At 49.4% G+C, this 24,739-nt stretch overlaps 1 protein-coding gene and 1 pseudogene across 4 annotated transcripts in view; one reads left to right on the plus strand and one right to left on the minus strand.

The window, feature by feature from the left end:
* Positions 1-14,357, plus strand: part of LRRC20 (leucine rich repeat containing 20) — an 80,778-nt gene extending 66,421 nt beyond the window's left edge. For all 4 annotated transcript variants that reach the window (XM_063103292.1, XM_063103293.1, XM_063103295.1 and 1 more), the window contains one exon: positions 11,897-14,357. In XM_063103292.1, the coding sequence (XP_062959362.1) occupies positions 11,897-12,051 (155 nt within the window). In that variant the 3' untranslated portion in view covers positions 12,052-14,357. The remainder of the gene's footprint in view (positions 1-11,896) is intronic.
* Positions 495-8,973, minus strand: LOC134382406 (RNA-binding protein with multiple splicing 2-like; annotated as a pseudogene).
* Positions 14,358-24,739: the final 10,382 nt, after the last annotated feature.

Below are 24,739 nucleotides of genomic sequence, written 5' to 3' on the forward strand. Positions count from 1 at the left end.
GCATGTAGGGGCAGGGTGTGGAGAGGGACCAGGCACGATGAACCGTTAGTGGCTGGAACCTGTTGCTACAGTGACACAGTGTGAGAACAAACTGTACACCCACATATATACAAGTGTCTTCATTCATGGCAGAAACTATGCAGAGTTCAATGCCTTGTTTCCTTGAGGCACAGCTGCAGAAGCAAGTTTGGGTTGGAGGTCAGGCCTGGCTAGATCCCACTGAGGCCTCAGTGCTGGGTGTGGGTACCCCAGAGAGGAATCCCCCACATCCTCCTGGGAGGCCTTGGAGAAAGGCTTTGGGGTGGAACAGGGCTGAGGAAGGGGAGGGAAAGGAAACAGGAAGCAGTCCACTGAGTCAGGCTTAAGATTGACAGTCCTTGGAGGGAAGTGGCAGCTCTGTGCAGGTCTCCTGGGGGCAGTGGAAGCTCAGGGCTTCTATTCGGGTGCCATCACACAGGTTCCCAGAACCAAATCCCGGTGACAAGACTGAAGAACTAACAGAACTGCCGATACTTCTATCCTTGCTGGGTGGCATCAGAGGAAGGGTGCCAGTGCCCCTGAGCATGCAGGACAGTGGTAGAAGCAGCTGGGTAGGTGAATGGAGCATGTGAGTTGCTGGGGTCAGCTCTGTGATGTACGGAGGGTAAGGGGCCCAGGCCACTGGGGACTTAAGGATGAGAGCAGGTCCTTAAGGATCAGGTCATAGAGGTCCAATGTGATGAAGTGTGCTCCTAGGGCAGGGCGAGCATTGGTGGGATTCAGTGCAGCCATTACCTTGCTCTTGACCATCTTGGTGTTGACTTTGGCAAACTCTAGCTTCAGGGCCTGCGGGTTCTTGCGATCAAAGGGAATGCCATTCAATGCAGTCTTGGCCGCTCCTGCATGGCTGTCAAAGATCACAAAACAACAGGCTGTCTCAAGGTGAGCCGGATCAGGGACCCTTCACACACCTTGAATGGCCAGAGTAGCAGGTAGAATTCTCTGGGTTTAATGTCCACAGAGAGGCCACTGACGAACAGCATCTGGACCTCCTCCAGGGTTCCACTGGAGCCCCTGCCTGTGCTGGTGCCCGTGCTGGTGCTGAGCTTGGTCCAGCTTCAGGTTGCTCTTGGTGTGTGGGGAGGGGGGTGGCGCTGGCAGAGGAAGAGGGAGGGAACGAGGAAGGCAAGTGCCATGAGTGGTGTGCTCCAGGGGTGCGGGACAGGGTGGAGGTAGGGGCACAGGGGGCGGTGAGAGGGGCAGGGGTCACATCAAGTTTGGTGGGTGTGGGAGGCAGGGAGGGAGTGCAGTGACCCTATTTTCTCTTTTTCTGAATCGGATTACTAGTGTGAAAGGGTCAGAGTCTTATCACAGCCTTGGTCCACAGAGACCTGGCCCTGACTGGCAAATGTGTACATAACAGGTCAGGCTGGGGGATGACTTCCAACTCTTGAATGTAGCTGTGGACATGGAGTTGATTAAGCAGTGTTGCTGGTGGGTCCACTGTGTGCCCAGCCCAGGGTGGTCTTAAGTCTGAAGGAACTTATGACCTAGCTCAGGAGGTAACATTCATTCATCCAGCAGTTGCTGAGCACCCCTGGGCACTGTACGAGATACCACATTTGTAGGACTGAACAAACCTGTTCACAGGTTGCATAACGTGTTGCATGGTATAAAGAAAGTGTCATGAGAGCTTGGAGGGGGACCAAGAGGAGGGACAGAGGAGGTCGCCTTTGAGCAGGAATTCGAGGAGCAGCAGGACATTTGTGAGTGATCATGAGGGCATGGCCCACAGTGCTGAAGGAAAAGCTGAGGCTGCTTACCTCTGCAGGTGTGTCAAAGCCCAAACACCTGGCTTCTGTTACCAGTGTGCTGCCAATGAACTGTGTGGCCCGGGGAAGCTTATTTAACTCCTCTAAGCCTCAGTTTCCCCATTCACAAAATGCAGATCATTTCGTATCCTCCTCTCCACCCTCCAGGCATCTCCCCTTCTCATCAGGATGTTGTGAGCAGACATGATCTGAGCTTTGTCCAGGAACTCCCCACTGGCCTCTTGAGTTTGTCACTTGCTAGCTTGACTGCTCCGGTTTGTTGATTCTGCCAGCTTTGACAGGGTCTGATGGCTGCGTTGCTCCTTCCTCTAAGCCGCTGTAATGGCTTTAGTGGTTAAATCAGGGGAAAGAAATGCACCTAATTCCTGTTTTGTACCTGTGAAGGTTCTCGCTATCTTTTAGCAGGGTGGTTTGGAGAATGCTGAAGACCCTAGGGAAGCCAGCTCGGCAGGGGACATGGAAACACCAGGCTGAGACCCCGGTAGCACTGCTCTCACTAGGCCTGCGGTGGCAGGCATTCGCTCCAGTGCTGGGCTGCAGCTTGTCTTGGGGCTGTGCCCAGCAAAGCTATGGCAACAGCATTACAGGGAGACCCTCTTCCCACCTTCAGGACCACCAGCTGCTGTATAAGCCAGTGGCTTCCCTGGCTGAGGGATGGGGGAGTCAGAGTCTGGAGTGGGAAGGGCCCATAGCAATCCCTAGTTCAGCTTCCTCTGGAGAAACTGAGGCAGTACCAGTAGTCCCCAGTGGCAGATGAGGAGATGGGGTAAGTTAGCTCTGAGCCCCCATCTCTGAAGCAGAAATGTCTTGACAAGCAAGGTTATGATGCCCTCAGCACAGGTCCTCCTTACTGAGTTGCTGGGTAAAACCTGCTTGTCATGATTACTTATGTGGACTGAGGGGCCAGTTCAAGGGGACTTGGTTCTGGCTTTGGCCCTGGCTCTCCATGTTGTAGGTGAAGCACATGAGCTCTGGAATCAGAAACTGTCCTGCCTCCACTGCTTATTTGTTTGGTGACCTTGGACACCAAGATCAGTTTCCTTATCTGCAAAATGGGTTATTATGAGGAATCATGGGTTCCCAGAAGTGGTCTCTTTTACTGGGCCCATTTAGAGAAGGTGCTGAACCTCCCAGGGCTTTGATTTCCTTCTGTGGCCCGTGGAGGTTGAAACCCCATGACATGACATTACCTCTTAAAAGCCAAATCCAAGGGGTTTTTCTTATTTTGGGAGGTCGGGGCAGAGGGGATGATGTCTGTCCCCCACCCACACTGTTGGCTGTGCTGTTAGGGGTGGCCATTACAAAGCTGCTACTTGTGTGAAGATTCCTTGGAATTAGCCCTTTTCTTCCCAGCCATTATTGGTAGGGGAAAATGGGAGCCCAGCTTGAAAGCAGAGAGCCAAGAGCTACCAAAGGCGGCCACCCAGTAAGGGGCAGGGAGGAGTGAGCCGCTTTGTAATGTGACATTTACATCCAAATGAGTAAGCGGGAGTAGAGGGGGAGGCTCAAATGAGTTAATCTTGCCTTTCTGCTTCTCACAGGAGCAATGCCTGCTCATAACCCTGCATTCTGGAAACAGCCTTGTCTCTGCTTTTCTCCCTGTCAGAGCCCCCCAGGTTTGCCTTGGACTCTGGGTCCCTTCCCATCCCTCCTCATGGCTCACTCCTGTCCTCTTACCTGTCACATAGATCCTCTGGCCAGACAGGTAATGACCAGTCCCACTGGCTGCCCTGTGGCCAGTCTTCTTGCTGGGGAACCAGATCCTGGTGTAAGAGTTTCCTGTGTCCCATAGCATTCAGGGCTGTGGACTGGGCCCCTTGTCTACACACAGAGTCCTGCCTTCAGAGAGCTGAGAGGCTGGGTCACCCCAAGGGCTAAGGGTGGCCGAGCTCCCCCTGGGAGGACCTGGGGACTCCTGCACATCACTACTGTCTGGTCCAATGAATCTTCTCTGTCTCAGCATCAGCCCCGCCACCCAATGGCTGGTGACCGGGGGCAAAGTTGCTTCCTCCCACTGTGCCTCGGTTTTGTCAACTTTGAGGGCTCTTCCAACTCCGATGGTCTCTCTGCCATGATCTGTACAGCCCCTGGCTAACAGCCCATGAAAATGAGTGCCTGGAGGAACTTTCTGGTTGGTTCTCCCAGCTCTCAGTAGAGGCCAAATCTGAGGCTTTTGGTGAGGGGCATGGGGAGCTGTAGCACTTTCAGAAGAGGTCTGAGGCTCCACACCTCTTCCCTTTCCACATGATCTGACACTTAGGTGATCTCATTGGCAAACTCAGGCTGAGAGGTTGCCGGCCAAGCTCTGTGGGCCTGTGCTCAGGGGTCTGGGGTGGTGCTCGGCTGATGCAGGTCTCAGACTAGTGACAGGGAGCAGGGAGCCTGTCCTTTGCTTGTTGGATGCATGTGGCTGGAGCGTGGTACTGGCATACTGCATACAGGCATTTCGTCCGTTTTTTGTGGTCTCACTGCACGGGGTGGGCAGTATGACCTCTTTTATAGGTGAGAAACCTCCGGTTCAGAGATCCTGCCTAAGGGAGTGCAGTCAGTCACTGGAAAAGCCAGTCTTATCTTTTCAACTCCAAAGCTTGTGCATCTAAACCACTACCCCTCTCCCTCCCTCAAGTATCATATGAAATGAAAGATCAGGGGGTGTTTGCCTAAAGAAGGTGGTGCTGTTTGCTAGGCTATAGGTTTCAGAAGTGTCATCATGGACAAGAAGGGACAAATTTGTTCTGCACTGTGACCCAGAGTAAAATAAGGGGGCAGGGAAGATTCTGGAATCAATTTGAGAACATCTCCAGTAAACTGTTTCTCTCAAGGCAGGTCAGCAAGGAAATGCGTGCCATGGGGACCTTACAGGGCCTGGAGATTCTGTTCTGCCTCCTGCCCTGTGCCCCCTGCCTTCTGTCAGAGGCGGGGTCCCTGTGCTGTGGAGGCACTCTTGTTGGGTCCCAGGGAGCCCTGCAGGAAGACTATTTTCTATCTACCTTAACTAAGGGAACACTTTGGAGGGCTCTCATAATGAGGGGTGGGGAGGATGGGGAAAGGCACATGAGGCTGGAGGGCAACATGGGAGGTGGTATGAGAGCCAGCTCCAGGGCCATCTGGCCTGGCTTCATATCCTGGCTCCAGCAGCTGTGTGTCCTTGGGCAAGTTACTTAACCTCTCTGCACGTCATCTTCCTCATCTATAAGTTGGAGATAATAACAACACTCATATGGCCATTGTGAGGATTAAATAAATTAAAGACTTAAGTCATCAACACTCAGTACCTGCTATTTAAAAACCACCATCAACAACAGAACTTGGCCTGGCACAGAGATCCTGAGGGCCCAAATCCCTGCAAGCTCCTGCTTTGCCAGTTTTGTGCCGACAGCCTTGGTGAGGAGAGGCCCCTGGAGATTCACACAGGTGCTGAGCCTCCTGCTGGTCAGGTTTGAAGCCTTTGAGTTGCTTTCTCCCCTCCCATGTCCACCTCACCCAGCTGGCATAGACATTGTGGAGCACGCTGCGAACCAGAAGGCCGCAAACTCAGGCCCCAGCTCTGCTTAATAGCTGTGTGCACTTGAGCAGCAGTCTTTTCTGAACCTCAGTTTCCTCATCTGTAAAGTGGGCAGAGGGGCACCTGTGCTGCTGTCCCCCTATGAATCTGGGGAGGATCGAACATGGAAGTGCTTTATAAAGTCAAGTGTGTGTGAGTGCACGTGAGGAACTGTCCTGAGCTAAGGGAGCGAGTGGCTTCCGCTTCTCCTTCTCCCCAGGAGAGCTAGGGGGTAGCTCTCCCTAGTTTCCAAGCCTAGTTTCCAAGCCTAGAGGAGAGGAGGGGATCTGTCTTTAGAGGATTCAGTTGTGTGGGCTCTGTCCAGAGGGTAGAGAGCAGAGCCCAGTGGGAGTTCCTCACCCTTTCCTGGGTTATGAAGCCCCAGGCCCTGCCCACCCCTCACCACAGGGCTCAAGGCGTGGGAAGGGAAGGAGACTGAAGAAACCTTGCTGAAGTTCAGCAAGGGCTTGGAGTCTGTTGGCCTGGAGGTGGGGGCGCAGGATAACTAGAGCTTCAGGTAGACTTGGCAGGAGCTCTAGAGAACAGTTAGATGAAGGAAACACACATCCTCTGCCGGAGCAACGCTTCCTGCTCCTGAGCATACATCTGAAGACATTCTCACACCAGCCCTTAAGTACAGACAGGGGCCCCCTCGGGCGTCACGGGCAGAGTAAAGAGGTAGAGTGGGGTGGGTACACGGCATGGTATGCCAGGCAGCGGTCAAAAGCAGGTGGATTAGATGTATGCAGCCTGTGGATGGATTGCAAAACATGACTTAGTCAGTAGCACTGATACTATTGGGCACTAACACCCCTCCCCACTGAGAGGAACCAGGACTTCTTGGAGAAATGGCTGATTCCAGGGCTGAGGCAGGGAAGGTTCAAGTGAGTCTTACTGGAAAGTCAGGAAATACATCACAGAATGCTGGGCAGTATCAAAAGACACAGGAGCCAGACTGAAGGGGCTCTATTCGAGCACCAAAGTAATTAAATACAATAATGAGTTGTAAATTACTGGAGATATGGGAGTCCATGTGGGTAATAAATAAATGGGCAAGAAGGGAAGGCTCTTACTCACAGTAGAATGCTGAGGACTGTTGGCATTGGAAAATCATTTCACAGCAATCATAACAAGCAGGTCAGGCAAGAATCATCAGCAGATGCGAAATCTAGGGGCAGCGGAAACTAAATGTTGATGAGAAGCGGGGTATTTGCATGCTCTTAAAGTGCATCCCACAGACTTCTTGTTAGTTGCAAGGGAGAAAAAACACAGCAGTCATTATACAGTGGGAAATCAAGTAACACCTTGACCGAGTGATCGAAATTAACATTAAAGATGGACTTTGTGTGCCTCCTGATGTGATACCCGAAAAGGACACACCACCTGTGCAAGTCTTTCAGCTGAGGATGCATAATCCCAATGGAAACACAAGGAAACGCCACACACAAAACAAGGGACTCTATTAAAAAGTCAGGGGTGGTAGTGTGGTATTCTTCCAAAATGTCAATGTCATAGAAGACAAATTAAAGTGGCCCAAAGAGACACGATAACTAAATGCAATACCTGATCGTAGCCTGGGTCTGGTACTAGAGGGGGAAAGTGCTATAAGGTCACCTGACCATAGTGACACATGGGCCATATGTTAGATAAGTGTTCTGTCAATGCAAATTCATGAAATCCATAGCTGAATTGTGGTTATGTAAGAGAATGTCCCTATTCTTAGGGAATACACACTGAAGTGGGGGGAAAGGGCTGTGATGTGTGTATATTACCCTCAAATGATTGAGGAAAAAAGTGCGTGTGGTTGTGGGGAGAGAATGCATGCACAAATGATAAAGCAAATACAATAAAATGTTAACAATTGCTAAATCTAGGTAAAGGGTATATGATGTTTTAGATGCTGCTGTTTTGTGGCTTTTTGTAAATTAGAAATTATTTCCAAATAAAAAGGGGAAGGGGGGAGAGAGACTTAAAATAATATTCAAATGTTCTAAATAAAAAATTCTTAAACTGAAAGTCTAAAGATGTTTGAGTGAAAGCCTGACCCATACTGTATGGCTTCACTTATATTAGGTTCAAGCCAGATTAATGATGAGGAAAATCAGGGGGTAGAAACTGGAAAGGGTCACAGGGGAAGTGAGTGACCCTATGGGGGTCTTGAAATGTTTTATATCTTGACCTGGTTGGAGGTCACATGAGTGTATACATATACGGAAAAAATCAAACTGTACACCTACCTGTACTGTAAGCATTTTATTGTATGTGTATCTCAGATTAGAATTTTTTTTAGCCCAACAAGCAAATGAAAAGATGCTCAATGACACTAATCGTTAGGGAAATGCAAATCAAAACCACAGTAAGATAGTACCTCATACCCACTAGGATGGCTGCTATTAAAAAAAAAAAGAAAAGCAGACATAGCAAGTGCTGGTGAGGATGTGGAGAGATTGGGTCCCTTGTGCACGTTGGTGGGAGAGTAAAATGATGTGGCCACTGTGGGAAACAGTGTAGTGTTTTCTCAACAAATAAGCATAGAATCACCATATGAATCCAGCAGCTCCGCTTTTGTGTACACATCCAAAGGAACGGAAAGCAGGGTCTTGAAGAGGTATTTGTACACCCATGTTCATAGCAGCAGCATTCACAATAGCCAAGAGATGGAAGCAACCCAAGTGTCCATCAACAGATGAACTGATAAACAGAATACAGTATATACACACATACGATGGAATATTATTCAGCCTTAAAAAGGAAAGAAAATCTGACACATGCTACAACATAGATGAAACTTGAGGACATTATACTCAAGATTCATTGTACTCATTATAAGTAAAATAAGCCAGTCACAAAAAGACAAATATTGTATAATGCCATTTATATGAGGCATCTAGAGTCGTTAAATTCATAGAGACAGAAAGTAGAATGGTGGTTGCTGGAGGCTGGGGGGAGGGAGAGATGCGGAGTCAGTGTTTAATGGGTACAAAGTTTCAGTTGTGTAGGATGAAGAGTTCTGGAGATTGGTTGCACAACAGTGAGAATGTATTTTACACTACTCAGCTGCACACTTAAAAATGGTTAAGATGGTAAACTTTTATGTGTTATTTTACCATAACCAAAAGTTAAAAATAAATTTAAAAAAACGAAGATTTTTAATGGTGCTTAGTGAAAAAATATAGAAATGGGACAAGATCTGTAGCACAACACCATTTACCTACATTAAAAATATGAGCATAAGACTCACCATTGTGGTCCAAAATTAAAGAACAGAACAACCACAAAAACAAAAAATCCCTCGGTTCTGGCCGACACATGGTGCCAGCAGAGGACAGAAGCTGGCTCTTGCCATCACTGTTGGCCTGAGTTGTGCGGGACTCAGGGCAGGGAGACCCTGGCCCTGTGCTGGGCTGGGGTGGGAGGTTATATGGGACCTGGCTGCTCACAGAACTGGGTCAGAACAGAGGGAAGACAGCAAGGACCTAGGCCTGGACAGGGCTGCATCTCACAGCATTCACTCCTGGTTATCGACTGTCTGTTCTCCAGCCCCTGTCCTGAATGCTTTGTATTAGGTCCTCTAATCCTTACCGCAACCCCATTGGATAGGTGCTGTTGTAGCCCCATGTCACAAATGAGGAAACTGAGTCACAGAGAGTTTGATTAACTTGCTCAGGGGCACACAGCTGGAAAATGGCAGAGCTGGGATGTATTATGGGTGGTCTGGAATCATTCTTTAAGCCACAATATGCATCCTCTAAGTAGAGAATCCTTCACGTGGTGGTCCAAAGTGGGGAACAGAAAAGCAGATCAAAGTGGTCCTCGGGGCTCCCTGGGACCAGATGGGAGTGCCTGGCAACCTGGGCTGAGAGATCTCGTAGTCCTTGCTTTCCAAACTACCTGCAGGGCTACACCCTCAGGATCTAAACCTGGAAGGCTCTAGAAGCCATTGAGACAGCGCTCTAGCCCTTCCCCTTCCTGCTGTTTCTCTGGCATCCTGCCCATTCCCCCCGCCTCCACTTTGCCTCTACTTCTCTCCAACCACAAGACCTCGACCATTCAAATGCTGTCCATCCTTCAGGGCCTAACTCAGCTGCCACCCCTGAGTCCAGCCTGGCCACTCCTCCCCAGAACTCCTGCAGGCTTTTTGAGAGCTGGATTCAAATCGGGGTTCAGCTAATTATGAGCTTGTGACCTTAGGCAAGTTACTTAAGTTCTCGGGGCCTCAGTTTCCTTTAATAATAATATCTAACATTCACTGAATATTGTGTGGAGTACATATATTATCTCATTCAACCCTGCAAGGTATGTACTATAATGTTCTTACCCTGATATGAAATTTAGTAATTTGCTTTAGGCCACACAGCTGTTACATGGCAGACCTGGGACTTAACCTGAAGACAGTGATCCTAAAGGTTAGGTGTGAGGGATTATAAAGTGTTGTCAAGTGGTAATGTAGCTGCTGCCTATTCTGGTCCTTTCTTTTTTTAAGTGAGGTGAAATTCACATAAAATGAACCACTTAAATTAACTATTTAAAGTGTACAATTCAGTGGCATTCAGTACATTTACAATGCTGTGTAACCATCACCTCTATCTAGTTCCAAAACACTTTTGTCACCCCAAAGGAGACCTCATACCATTAAGTAGTCACTCCCTACCTGTCTGAGAAAAGATTATTTCCATTTTCAAGATTAGGAAACCAAGGTACAGAGAAGTAATTAAGTTAGTCGGTGTTTAAGCTGGGACTTCAGCTTAGGTCTGTTGAATTCCATGTCTGGGATGCTGTGCTGCTCTGCCTCTTATAACTTAGTATATTGGACTTTGAATTATTTAGATCATTACCAACTCTATATTTGTTACAATGTGACTTTTTTTTTTTTTTTTTTTTTGTCTTTTTCGTGACGGGTACTCAGCCAGTGAGCGCACCGGCCATTCCTATATAGGATCCCAGCGCCGCATTCTCCCAAGTGCGCCACGGGGTCGGCCCACAATGTGACATTTTTAATGAGTTTTGGGAAATGCTTTAGTATCTTTATATAAATTAAGTGGATGACCATTTGGAACTTGATTTCTAATTTCTACACATTAAAATTTGGAAACTAGAACTGTATCAAAAAATCAGTTTGTTTTGATTCCAGAGGCCATTTAATCTCTGGGTGATGATTCAATTAATCTAATCTAGAACTTTCCAGACAGCTCTTACGATATGGGAGGGACACATTATCAAAAGTCTTGATAAGTTAAAATTTTCACTAAACTCCCTTTGATGGAGCCGGGATAGTCAGGCCTCCTCCTCCTTCGGGGACTCTTCGGGGGCACGATGACCAGGTGATGTGATATAGAGTGGCGTTCCCAGAGTTAGCAAGAATTTCCGTGGGTTGCTATGTGCTTCCTCCTCTCTCAGCTAGAATGTTAACTTCATAATCTTTGTTTTTTAAAAGGTTTTTTGAGATATAATTCACATACTATGCAATTCATCCATTTAAGGTATACAATTCAGTGTTTTTTGGTATATTACATTAATGTTTAAAATTGTGATAAATATATATATAACATAAAATTTGCCACTTTAACCATTGTGAAGTGTACCACTCAGTAGCATGAACTATATTCACAGTGCTGTACAACTATCACCGCTGCCTATTTCCAGAATTTTTTCATTACCCCAACAGAAACTCTTAACTATGAAGCACTAGCTTCCTAGTCCCCGCTCCCCAACCCCTGCAGCTGCTATTCTGCTTTATGTCTGTGAATTTGGAAGTGGAGTCATGCGGTGTTTGTCCTTCTGTGCCTGCCTTCTTTCCTTAGCATGGTATTTTCAAGGTTCATCCATGTTGTAGCACATAGCAGAATTCATTCCTTTTTATGGCTGAATAACATTTTATTGTACGTGTATACCATGTTTTGTTTATCCATTCATTCACTGATGGGCATTTGGCTGTTGTGAATAGTGCTGCTGCCAACATTCATGTAAACGTATTAGAGTCGGCCCTCATTATCCGCGGATGGAAAATATCCGGGGGAAAAAACCCAATATAAAATAACAATACAACAATAAAAATAATGCAAATAAGAAATACAGAATAACAATTATTTACATAGCATTTACATCGTATTAGGTATTATAAGTAATCTAGAGCTGATTTAAAGTATACCGAAAGGTGTATGTAGGTAATGTGCAAATACTATGAAATTTTACATAAGAGACTTGAGCACCGGTGGATTTTGGTATCCTCGGGGGTCCTGGAACCAGTCCCCGAGGGACAACTGTACCTACTTTTAATTCTTTCACTTCGACCTCGGAGTAAAATTGCTGGGTTATACGGCAAGCCTATGTGTAACTTTTCGAGAAGCCTGGCCCTTATTTTCAAAGATGCTTCCCTCCGTGTGGCTGTCATACCCTGGCGGGCCCCAGCAGGGACGGGGAGCTGCCCGCCTCCCCTCCCGTGCAGCCGCCTCCGCCCCTGCTGGGCGCGGCGCTCTAACCTGTCACCCGCCTCCGCCCCTGCTGGGCGCGGCGCTCTAACCTGTCCCCTCTCTCCCCACAGACGTGCCGGTGGAGAAGCTGGCGGCCATGCCGGCCTTGCGCAGCGTCAACCTCCGCTTCAACCCGCTCAACGCCGACGTGCGCGTGATCGCCCCGCCGCTCATCAAGTTTGACATGCTCACGTCGCCGGAGGGCGCACACCCCTCCCCATCCTAAGCCCCGCCTCGTGCCCACCCGGCAAGGGACAGAGGCCGCTGGCCTGGCTCGCTGAGGGGAGGGAGTCCATGGGCCCTTGGGAGCGGGGGTGGGTGGGCCGAGCAGCGCGTGGTGGGAGGGGTGCAGCCGGCCCGGGATGGATCGCTTTGAGCAGTAGTGGGCTCCGGAACGCCCCGAGGGAGGAGGTGAGGTGGGGGCTGGAGCCTGGACTCTGGGCACTCATCGCTGCTGTGCAAACTTGGGCAGATTTCCTGCCCTCTCTGAGCCTCGTTACATCACGCACCTTCTGACCCCCCAGGTGAGCATCACCTAGCACTCTCTGGGCCCTGCGGGTTTGAGGCCTTGTTTCTAGTGCTGAGAGCCAGTCGCTGCCCTGAGAGGAGTAGAAAACTACTTCCAAATATTTATTGCTTCCTGAGAACCAACCTGGATGAGGCCCTTCGCAGGGCCCCATCCTCAGCCCTGTGGGTCCCTGGACTGGCAGGAGCCTGAACCAGGGGTCCTGAGAGAGCTGCAGAGAGAGTGTGGCTTGGCCCTGTAGCAGGGTGAGAACGTTTATGTAGGAGCCCAAGGACCATCAGGCAGGGAACTGGGGAGTAAATCAAGGCAGCACTGTCCTTCCTCATGGTTAAGAAATTGGTGGGGTAGGAAGTTTTGAGTGCTCCATCCCTCCTTGGTGGTGACCAGTGTGCCTGGCATTACACCCCGAACTACAGGAGAAGAGGCGCAGAGAGAAACAAAGCCATTTGCGCCTGTGGCTCTGGTTCAGCCAAACTGCTGCAGTCTCCCTCCAGCAGCAGTTTGGCTGCCTTGTCATGGCCCCCCTGGGGGAAGAAGGCACTGTGGACCACTGCATTTACAGCCAGCCAGCTCCCTGGCCACCACCCAAAGCCCTGATGACCTAGTCATTTCAGTGCTATCTATGTGGGGTCTAGGATATGGCCAAGCAATAGGGTGACCAGCCATCATGATTTGCCTGGGACTGAGAGGTTTCCCAGGAGGTGGGACTTCCAGTGCTAAAACTGGGACAGTACCAGGCAAGCAGAGATGGTTGGTTCCCTGCCAGGAGAGGGCCTGGGCTCCTGGTTTCTGGTAACACCTGTGGTTTGGAGAACCTCTGACCTCTTGATCCCCCAGGTATCTACCTCCAACCTTCTCATCTGTGGAATAAGCAGACTCAGAGCTGCCCCGTGCCCCACCTGGTCTGCATCTTCCTCTGAGTCTGTGGAGGCACCTGATGCCCTAGGACTTGGGGCAAAGCATGGCCACCCAAATCCTGTGTCCTGTGAACCAGTGGCCACTTTACCACTGCTCAGAGGAGTCACTCCTTCTCACATGATCCCAATTTCCTTCCCCTCTGCAGGCCGCCTCTCTCTTGGCAAGGAGCTGACAGGTTGGACCATAGTTGGCCTGTCACTGAGCACTCAGTATCCCAGGAAAGACCTTGTTCACTCTGCTCATATCCCAGAGCCTAGTTGGCAAAACTCCAGGGAAGAGCTTTTCAGGATGAGGCATCAAGGCAGGATCTCAAAGGATACCAAGTTCAGCTGTGGATGTCAGGGGCAAGTAGGAACTGAAGTCCAGTCCAGGAGGGGCTGGCCTCACCCACCCCATGTCCTGGAATGGCATTTCTCCTTGTGGAAGAAGAGGCATGCTTTCTGCTAAGCACAAAGGCGTTTTGTGTGATCAGAGCCTTGCAACTGGGAGTGCGGTTTGTGGACCAGCAGCAACAGTATCACCAGGGAGCTTGCTAGAAATGCAGAGTCTCAGGCCTCACCCATACCTACCGACTCAGAGCCTGCATTTTAGCAAGATCTCCAGCTGATTCCTACAAGCACTTTACAGTTTGAGAAGAGAGGGACCAGGGGTGACCCTGGGGATGTCCTCTGAGTAGAGGGTGAAGATTCAGTTCTCCCCCTGCTACCTCCAGGGATCTGAGTCTGTGCTCAGCCCCCACCCTAACCCAGCCCTGTGAGACCTTTGGCCTCTTAGATCTTTCCAGAGTCTTCCTGACACTCCCAGTGGTGGAAGCATCCTGTGGTCATCAGGAAATGAGGGTTGGGTTTGTTGGCCCCTCAGACCCTGCCTTTCTGGTTACCCCCGTATGCCAAGCTGCCTGTTTCCTCAGGGCCTCACCATAAGCCCTTTGAAGAGGCTGCTTCTGGAAGTTGTTTTCTACTGTGCTTGGAGAATTTGCCCTTGCTTCTCTGGGAAAGCTTGGGAAGTCAGAGAAGCCCCCAAATCAGAGCTCACAGTGTGAGTGAGCCCCTTAGCTTCTGTCTGCAATAAAGAATGCACTGGCTTCATCTGCCTGCTTGGTGTCTGATTCATTCTTACTGCACAGACCTCGTGTAACCTTGGTGGCAAGCCAGCCCTCATGCGAAGAGGAGCTGCTCTTGTTGAAAGCACGAGGTAAAGGGAGCTAGATTGGGTGATACCCAGAATAGTCACAGGTGAGGACAGGTGCAGCCAAGCAGAATTGATGCACAGCCCAAAGCTGCGCTGCTGCTACAGAGCAGAAAGCAGCCCTGGGCGAAACTGCATACCTGGGGATGGATGAAGAGGCCAGCTGTCTCCAAGTCCGCTGGAAATGACTCCCTTAGTAATTTGTTCCTTTGGGTCCATGGTTCTCAAAGAGGGGTCTCTGGACCCACAGCATCAGCACTACCAAGAAGCTGGTTAGAAATGCAAATTCTCGGCCCTACTGAATCAGAAGCTCTGGGGTTGGGGCCTAGCACTATTTTAATAAGCCCTCCAGACAGTTCCGATGCATGCTCAATCAGCAGAACCACTGTGCTGGGTTCGAGGTTAAAGTCAGGCTTTGTTTTTAAATCTGAGAGGCCAACTTGAGTTTGCTTTGAGTTTTAGGCCAGATACTCCATTATTTTTATTTAACAAATGCACATACAGCTTAGTGGGTACCAGGCTGTGTCTAAGTGCATTACAGATATTAACTCACTTCATCCCTGTGACAATCCTATCTTGCTTTGTGATTTGGACAAAGCTCTTTCTTTCTCCAGGCCGTGTTTCCTGTCTGTAAAATGAAGGTGCTGCACCAGGAGATCCCCGAGGCCCCTTCTAGAACTCACATTGTCACTATTTCTGAGGGCCCTGCTATCACTTATAACTAAGTGTCCCCTGTGGATTAGCCTAGACTCAGGCTGCTGCCCTCCCCCACCCCAAAGGTCAGGGAGAGGAATGCCACCTGTGTGGTTCTTGTCCAACGCTGGCTCACCAAAATATCACCAGATCAAACTGTTACTCAGACAAAGCTGATCCTACTCTTCTTACCATGAGGGAGATCTCAACCTCGACAGAGCTTTCCTTGGAATGTCAGAGTAGGGGAGGCAGTCGAGAAGTTAGAGATTTCAGAATCTGGTTTTAGATGGGGCTTTCAGTGCAGGGGAGGAAGCCTTGATTAGGAGTCGGTACAGATCATGACAGGGTTTAGTATGGGTCGACAAAGCAAGGAGGGAATTTTGAGGCAAAGGGTTCAAAGAGACTTGGGGTGTAAACTCTTTTGATGCTACTAAGAGTTGAGCAGTTTGCTGTTCCTTTTAAATGATTCTTTCAGAGAGCTCCTGGAATAAACAGTAAAGTTACAAGTATTTACCACTTTTATTTCCTGGGCAAGAGTTTCCTGGAATAGTATGGTTATATTGAAGAAGACAGTGGAATAAAGAAGTTAACATGGACAGTGAGCTGTGCGGGCTAGAGGGTTTTGGTTGTGAGTTTCCCTGAAATACCATGTTGTACCCCAGAGCCCTACTTTTGAGCTACTCTTTACATGAAATATGCCTGTCCTTTCTCAGAAAGCCAGCCATAGGGAGCGGGAGCAGTTCCAGCAGGGCAGAGTCCTGGCAGAGATGCCGAGGCCGGGAAGAGGGGGCCTGGGAGAAGAGTGTGCCTCCGGGCTGCTGGGCAGCCAGACCAGGCTCTGACTATGAGGGTACTTCAAAAAATTCATGGAAAAATAGAATTAGAAGATAATGCAAATCTTTTTATGAGCTTTTTGAAGTACCTGTGTATGCGTCTCAAGGCCGGGCAGACTGGACCTATCCTTGAGAAAAGGGTTACAAGCCCAGCTGCTTCAGGTCCAGGCAGGAGCACTCGTGGAGCTGCTAGTGTTTATCAGCACTAGGCAAGCACTTGTATGTTTTCTCCTTTACTGTCAGCAACCACTCTCTTGGTGCCCACTCTGTGGATGAGGAAACAAGCTTCGGAGGTTAGCACGTGACTAGAAAGGAGCAGAGCTGGGGTTTTGGTTAAACTGGGTTTCTTCGCAACTAAAACTCCAGGGTCTTTGCTGTGAGCTCCAGACCTCTCAGGAGGCCAGCCTGGACAGAGTGATTGATCCCTTTCTCCACCCGAAACATTCCTTCTCCCATCATATTCCTGCGAAAAGGGCCTCTCTGGGCCTTTCTTTCCTCATCTATAAAATGGTTGCTGGCACTTCTTTCCCTAATGCTAGGAGGGTTAACAGCAGATGATGTAGGTAAGCACATCAGCATTACACCCATTTCACACACTGGAGTGCTTCTACATCTGCTTATGCCTGCCTTTGTGTGGGCTCAGCCTTTGGCCCTCACACAAGGACCTCGCCTCTCCCAGGGCAATGCAGAGCTGCATGCCACACGTCCCTGGAGCACACCTGGATGCTGATGAAAGATTTAGTCCCACAGGGAATGAGAAGACTGACAGCTCACTGCTCACCCACGTTTATAGTAAAGTACTCTCCAAAGGCTCTGTCTCAGGCTTCAAAGGATAACTAATGATGCAGGATGATGAGGCATTCAAGGCCTGGGCCAGCAGCCAGCTGGGGTGTGTGCTATTCTATGTGTGTACCTTCAAATTCATACCAGCAGAGGCACCTGGGCACCCTCTTTCCTGTATATAGGAAGCACTTGAGTTAGGATGTCTGCCAGAGTGGACTCTGTGGGACAGCCTCAGTGCACAACTCCAGGGAGTGTCATTCACAATGTGTCAAGGTAACTAGCACCATTTACATAGAAAACAATGAGAATGGGCCCCTGGAGTTGTGCAAGGGGTGGCACTGCATCTCTGACTATCTACAAAAGGATCAATCCCCTGTGGGCTTTTTAAGATGCAGGTTCCTAGGCACCTGATCCCTCAGTAAACCAGACTCTGGAAGTAGGGCACACACCTTTGCATCTTAAAGAGTCCCTGTTTATCCTCCACGCAGCATCCAGGAGATCCTTTTATTTATGTATTTGGTGGCTGGCCAGTACAGGGATCCAATCTTGGACCTTGGTATTATCAGTACCATGCTCTAACCAACCAAACAACCAGCCAGCTGCAGAGGATCCTTTTAACTCCTAAGTCACTCATCTGTTCCAAATCTTGCAGTGGCTGTCTGTTCAACATATAAGCCAAAGCCTTATGATGGTCTTCAAGGGCTGGTGTCATCTGTCCTGTTACTTCTCTGGCTCTTTCACTGCACTCCAGACATGCTGGCTGCCGGCTGTTCCTACAACACCCCTGGTGTGTTCACGCCTCAGTCTTTGCATTTGCTCCCCACGTACCCAGATATCCCCATGGCCAATTCCCTTATTTCCTTCAAGTTTTGCTCAAATCAAAGCTACCATAACCACCCTACTACTGTCTGCCCCATTCCACCCCAGCACTTTTATCTCCCTTAACCTGTTCAACTTTTTCTTTTATCCATAGTGCTTATCATCTAACGCTCAAATTTTCTATATGCTATAGTCTCTCTACTTCTGCTACAATAAAATTTTCACGGAGGGATCGTTGTCTTGGTTTCTGCTATAGCCCTAGCACCTGCAGCAATGCCTGGCACTAAGTAAATACACGATGTATATTTACTGAATGACTGAATAGATGGATAGTTGAGGCACACTGATGTTTGAGGACCTCTGCTTTTAAGACAATTGCTGTCTGACAAGCCATGTACGAGCTCAAGTTCAGATCCCATATTAAATACCTGTGCTTCCCCACCAGGAGAGTTTGTTTCCGTAGGACTGGAAAACAGTAGGAAGTTGTTCTCATGTTGGTCTTTCCAGACACTCACCAGCCATGGTATTGTGGCTGGGGCTTTTCCTGAGTGGCCGGGAGACCGTATGCATGACCTGGGAGAGGATAGGGGATCCCCCAACCTGCCTGCTGTGCCTGAAATACCACCATGATGGGATCACTACCTTTGGTTAAGCATTGCCCTCTCCCTGAGCTCTTATTTCAACCCCTGTCAGGATTTAGAAGAGGATTCCTAGAGACAAAGTTGAGAGGTTGCACCAGGCCATTACTACTCAAAGTGGTCCTCAGACAATCAGCATCCACAGAACATGGGGGCATGCTAGAAATGCAGAGCTGAGGTCCCTTCCCTGACCTACTGAATCGGGAATTGCATTTTGACAAGGTCCCCTTGCGATTTGTGGGCATGAATGTCCTACCAGGTGATAAATGGTGAGTTTTGGGGTTACCTTTTCTACTGGAGACAAATCCACAAATTATCATGTAACTTCACAGAGTCCGTGCCCTTAACTACTAGTAACTAACAAAATAACAAAGGTTCATTTTCACAGGAGGGCCTGTTACACAGGGCTTCACCATGCAGTTATCATCTTGGCTCGTGTCTATGTTTGGGGTATTATTTCCTAATCACGGACCGCCCCCTCGCCGCCCTGAGGACGGTGGCTCTTGAGTGTTCACATCCCTGGGACCAAGTTTACCAGCTGCTCTGTGCTTCTATCTCCGTTTTTTGCTAGAGAAAGGGCTGGAGCCACCCAGAGCATGGGGAAAAAGGAAAGAACCCCAGGTGCAAAAAGGGGTAGAGGAGGTGAAAAGCAGTTAAAATGAAAAGCTCACCATGTATCTGTGACTATGCCAAGTGCTTTCCACTTATTATCTCATTTAACCCTTGCGGCAACAGAGGAGATAGCTACTATTTTTATTGCAATTATATAGATGAAGAAACTGAGGATTGGAGGAGGTAGAGAATCTGGCCAAGGTCAGACAAGGTCAGGGGTGAGGTGGGGACAGGACAACCAGGATTCAAACCCGGGCCTTTTGGTCAGAGTCCATGTCTCTCAGAATCGGTGTCCAGGGCCCAGGGAATGGATTACAGAAGGCCCCACTTAAGCTGGAGGAAGCTTCTGGGCCGCATCCCCTCCCTGTCCTGGAGAGCTGCCCACTTTTTCCAAAGAGGCTTCACCAGCTTCCCTAGAGATGTGTTTTTCCTGACACAGTGGCCTGAACCCTTTTTGGTCTAGTGCTCACCTTAGAAGCCCTCACTGCCCCCACCCAGGGTGCAGGACCCCAGCCAGAGAGGGGAAGCTCCTCAGCATGTCCCCCCAGTGCCAGTGGGGCCTTCTGCATGCGTCCTCAGGAAGACTCCTTACACCTGCATTCTCCAGAGGAGAAGGTAGACTGTCAGCACAAGAAAGTTCTTCTGGCCCAAACCCCTCCCACTTTATAGATGGAACACTGAGTTCCAGAGGGAGTGTTCCAGAATGTTCCAGAGGGCAGGTGGAGTTCCTTACCCAAGGATGTGCCAGAGTCGGTGGCAGAGGGCAGACGGGTGCCCAGGTTTTGGGGCTGCCTGCCATGGGTTCTCTGCGCGGCCCTTGCTGGGTGCTGGTGTTTGGGAGCTCGTCTGCCCGGCACTCTTGGCTGCTAATCCTTGGCCGTTGCTGTGCTAGCTGGGCTGGGCTGGGCTGTGCTGTGGGAGCAAGTCAGCCATTGGGGCCCCTCGCTTGTTGTTTATAAATGCAAATAACAACACTGACCTACATCTTTGGGGAGAGCTCACTAGTAAGTGTTTTAAAATATTTTGAAGGAAATGATCCTCAGAGGCTGGTTAAGGAGAGGTAGTAGTGCCTCCTGGCTCCCAGGAAGGGACCCCACTCCTGTCTAGGCCACGGGAGCTGCTCCTATCTGTAGCTCCCCTGGCCTTGCTCTTCAAGGAGACAGTCCCTCCTCCCCCACCACCATCAACATACAGATGCTGAGAACATGAGCAGTGTGCTGGAGGTCCGATTCCCAGGGGACATATTTCCACCACACTGAGATCCCTTTTTCCTCCCCCACCACCATCAACATACAGATGCTGAGAACACCAGCAGTGTGCTGGAGGTCCGATTCCCAGGGGCCATATTTCTATCACACTGAGATCCCTTTTTCCTGCCCTGGGGATTCTGAGCCTTTTCAAAATGGCAACTACACCAATGGCCTTTCTTGTCCAAAAGGCTGCTGCGCATTTCCAGCCAGGGAAACATAGACCAAGCCTCCCACCAGAGACACCTGGCTTTCCCACCACAGAGGAGTTATCCCATAGGATACTCTGGCTTCACACCAGCCCTTCTCCTGGGCACCTACCAACTCTCTCAGGCATCTCGGAACATGCCTCCAACTCTGCTCAGAGGAGAGGGAGCATGTGTGCGAGGCCAGCACGGCCTGTGGCCAGGAAGGACACTAGGATGGACACACTGAAGCAAGTGAGAAGGGTCTCTGCCCATGGACAGTGTGTCTCCCATGCATGCATACGTTGAAGCTCTAATGCCCCAATGTGACTATACTAGGAGATAAGGCCTGTAGGAGGTAATTAAGGTTAAATGAGGTCATAAGGGTGGGGCCCTGATCTCCTAGGATTAGTGTTGTTAGAAAAGACACTATAGGGTTCACCCTCCCTCATGTGCACACACCAAGGAAAGGCCATATTGGGGCACAGTGGGAAGGCGGTGTCTGCAAGCCAGGAAGAGAGCCCTCACCAGAAACTCAATTTGCTGGAACCTTCATTTTGGACTTCCCAGCCTCCAGAACTTTGAGAAAAAAATTTCTGTTGTTTAAGCCACCCAGACTGTGGCATTTTGTTACAGCAGATTGAACAAACTAATACACAGTGGAAGGGATATAGACTAGCTGGGGAGACAGGCATAGGAAGAGAAATACGACCGGAATGTCACAGACAGTGGTTCTCAAACTTTGCTGCACGTTGGAATCACCTGGGGATCTTTAAAAACTATTGATCTGGTTCCCATGCCTAGACATTCTGATCTTATTGGTGTGGGGTGTGACCTGAGCAGGAGGAGGGGCAAGTGTTAAAATCTCCCAAAGCAATTCTGAAGTGCAGCAAAGTTTGGGAACTGCTGGTCTGAGGGTCTAAGAGGTATTCTACAGATGTGGGAGCAGAGAGGAGAGGATGGGACAAAGGACAGGCTGAGGGGCAAGCGAAGAGGGTGGACAGGAGTGTGAGCACCAAAAGATACCCAGGCAAGGGCACAGCATGTGCAAAGACATGGAGCACTAAGGAAAGTGTCGGCTGTAGAGGGTGAAACAGTAGGCTTTGAGGGTGGAGACAAGGACAAGGTCATGGGCAGCTTGCATGGCTGTGGAGGAGTTCAGGTTTAAACCAGGAAAATGGAAATGGGAAGGTCACGATGAGATTCATGATTTAGGAGGATCACTGACTTCCGGGTTGTGTCCACTGGAAGCTAAAGGTGGGAGTGGCATTCACAGAATCCCATGAGAACAGATTAGTGATCACCAAATGATTGGATTCTAATCCCACCTCCCTTTTCACACTGATGCCCAGAGAGGATGAACAACTTGCCCAAGGTTACTCAATAAGAAGGGCTTGTTCTAGAACCGGAGGCTCCCAGACATGACCTCACACAGCCCAACATGTGGCCCACTGGCCAGCTCTGGACCGCAGCTGGATTCCTTTGCTATGCCTCGGTTTCTTCCAAGTTACCACAGACCATTAAACCTTCCCTCCCTTAGGGTGGCAGTTACTGTTTTGCCTTCTCCAGGAAGAAAGGCAGTCCTGCAGTCATGCTATCATCCACTCTGACCTCCCTTGCTGCCCCCCAGAAAGCTTGATTCTAAGAAGATCACCCTCTGCCTCCTCCCTGCTCCTCTTAGACGCTTCTCCAAGCAGGTGTCGGCATGGTACAGTACATGGTCCATACAGGAGGCTTTTGTCCCTTCAAGGACCTTCTCAATTCCACTTCCATCCTGCCACCTCCTGGCTTCCAGCTTTTCAGATGGGAATCAGATTCCAGGATGGTGGGGGTTTCTGCAAAAAGTCTCCCTAGTCCCGAGCACATGGGAGTGGGGTGGGATGGTGAGCAGCTCCCTGAGAATGAAGGGCCAGGCCAAAGGCTTGCCAGAGGGGACAGAGGTGGAAGCCCTGTAGGCCACAGAACTTCTGGGGCTCCTCAAGAGGGACAGGGGTTGCTTCTATGCCCCGGATGACTGTATCCTTCACTTTCTCAGATGCTCCCAGAGGACCAGATCCCTGAGGGGGAGACAGACATGGCAAGGCCGGTGCCCCAAGAAGTCCAGGGGAGTGTTCTTGGCCTCTATCTTCCACTGTCCAGCTATGTAATAAGGGTAAGGCATGAGTCCCCATGACTTCATCTATAAAATAGGGGCATTAGTGCCTTATTTGACTGAAGGGCTCTGGATCCCAGGTTCAAGCCTGAGAAGTGCCCAGCCCTGCAGTCGGGTGAACCTGGGAGGAAAGCATGGTCTGAGATGGAGCATAATGGTGCTTCGGGTTGCCTGGGAGACCCTTCCGGGTAGGGAGGTGTCTTAATTTGCTAGGGATGCCACACACTGGGTGGGCTAAACAACAGAAATTTATTTTATCATACTTCTGGGAGCTGGAAGTCCAAGATCAAGGTGCTGAAAGAGGGTGGCTTGCAGACAGCCATCCTCTTGCTGTGTCCTCACAAGACCTTTCCTCCTCTTCCTTTAAGGACACAGTCCTATACACCTAGGGCTTCACCTTTTCGACTTCATTTAACCTTAATCGCCTCCTAAAGGCTCTATCTCCAAATACAGTCACATGGGGGGTTAGGGCTTCAACATGTGGATTTCAAGGGGAACACAGTCTACAAGGAGAGGATGACTTTTCTTCATCTGCATTGAGAGACTTTTACCCAACGTATCTTTTAGGCCTCAGTCATAACCTTGGGAATGAGGAAGGGCACTGTATTTAGCGGCACTTGACTTTTAATCCTCATGACAGCCTTGAGAAGAGACATTATAAATTCCATTTTATAAGTGGGGAAAATGAGGTTCCAGGGCTTAGGTGACTTACCTGGGTCACACAGATGAATAGTGAGGACAGAATTAGTACCCAGGCCTTTCTATCCATGGCACTGCCCTTCCTGCTTTCCAAGGCTGGATCCCCTGAATTTGTTTTGCATGGTGCCACATGTACCTGGGCACTGTACAAAGGTTCTGATGATGGAAGAAGAAAGTCTGTAGAAGGAAGAAAAAGAGGCCCTGTGATCTGGAACTATTCAAATAAAAAAGATCGTGGTGGGCTGGCTGGTTAGCTCAGTTGGTTAGGGTGTGGTGTTATAAAGTCAAGGTCAAGGGTTTAGATCCCTGTACCAGCCAGCTGCCAAAAAAAAAAGGGGAGGGTGGGTGGGGTATTGACCACAAGGTACTAAAATGTGTGGCTGCTAAGGAAAGAAGCAAGGGAAGGAGAAAGAAAGGAGGGGAAAAGTGAAAAAGTGAGACTGCATTATTCAAAGTCTAGCACCCCAGTAATTACAGCTTATATTTATTGATCACCTACAGTGCCAGGCACTGTCATAAGTGCTTCACATATATTTAATTCTCACAACAACCCTACATGGTAGGGACTGTTATCCCTATTTGGCAGATGAGAGGAAACTGAGGCACAAAGAAGTTATATAACTTTCCCAAAGTCACACATACAGTAAATGGCAGTGCTGGGCCATACAGAATTTACAACACAGTGCCATGAACTCTGCATTGGTTAAGGGGGCTTAATATGACATGTCATGTTCTGGGTCCTGACTGTCAGAGGAACTTCAAGAAATGCTGGCACTTCCACGGGAAGGTGTACTCGAGGAAGTGACGATATGAATAATGTTTATTGGATACTAGCTATGTGCCAGACACTGCTCCAAGTGCTTTACATATAGTAACTCCTTTAATCTTCACAACGACTCTAGGCGATTGGTACTATTGTTATCCCCATTTTACAGATGAAGAAACTGAGGCAACTTATAGAAAGGAAAAAAGCCCAACAAAACTCAGGTGTTTCTCCCAGAAGGGCAAACCTGAGGGGCACCCTTCCCCCTCTTGCTCTCCAAAGGTTCGCCCTGGGGCAAGAGGGAGTGATGTGAGGGTGGAAGTGTCCACTGCTGGGGAGTGTGTTAGGACACCTGCCCTGGGTCAGGATTAGGCTCAGTGACCTCTAAGGCCTTTTCGGCTCTGAGACTCTGCCAGCTGCTCAGAACAGAGACGGAGCTAGAGAGAAGCGAGACCAGGAAGAAGCCTGGTGTGAACCGTTTCCCCAGAGTCCCCTGGAACAAACCCTTGATTCTCAATAAAGGAAGGAATGGACCATTCACTTTCTTCTATCTGCCTCGAACTTGGGATCTTTATTCACATGACAAAAAAATCTATGGTGGTGTCTCTTGGGTGCCTGACCGGCTAGAGACGGTGGGAGGCGAGTAGTCTCCAATCCAGCTCAAGGGACCATTTCTGGGGCATCTTTTATGTGCTGGGCAGAAACTTTGACATCATCACATTTACTCCCTTCAAAACCATTTTACAAATGCAGAAACTGAGACTGGTGTGGATGAGAAGCTGGCCCAAAGGTACACGTCCCGTGAGTGCCTAAGCTGGTTAATGACAAAGCCAGTGGCCATCTGCTAGACACCTTGTT

The sequence above is a fragment of the Cynocephalus volans genome, chromosome 7, assembly GCF_027409185.1.
Source record: "Cynocephalus volans isolate mCynVol1 chromosome 7, mCynVol1.pri, whole genome shotgun sequence".
Classification (NCBI taxonomy): Eukaryota; Metazoa; Chordata; class Mammalia; order Dermoptera; family Cynocephalidae; genus Cynocephalus; species Cynocephalus volans.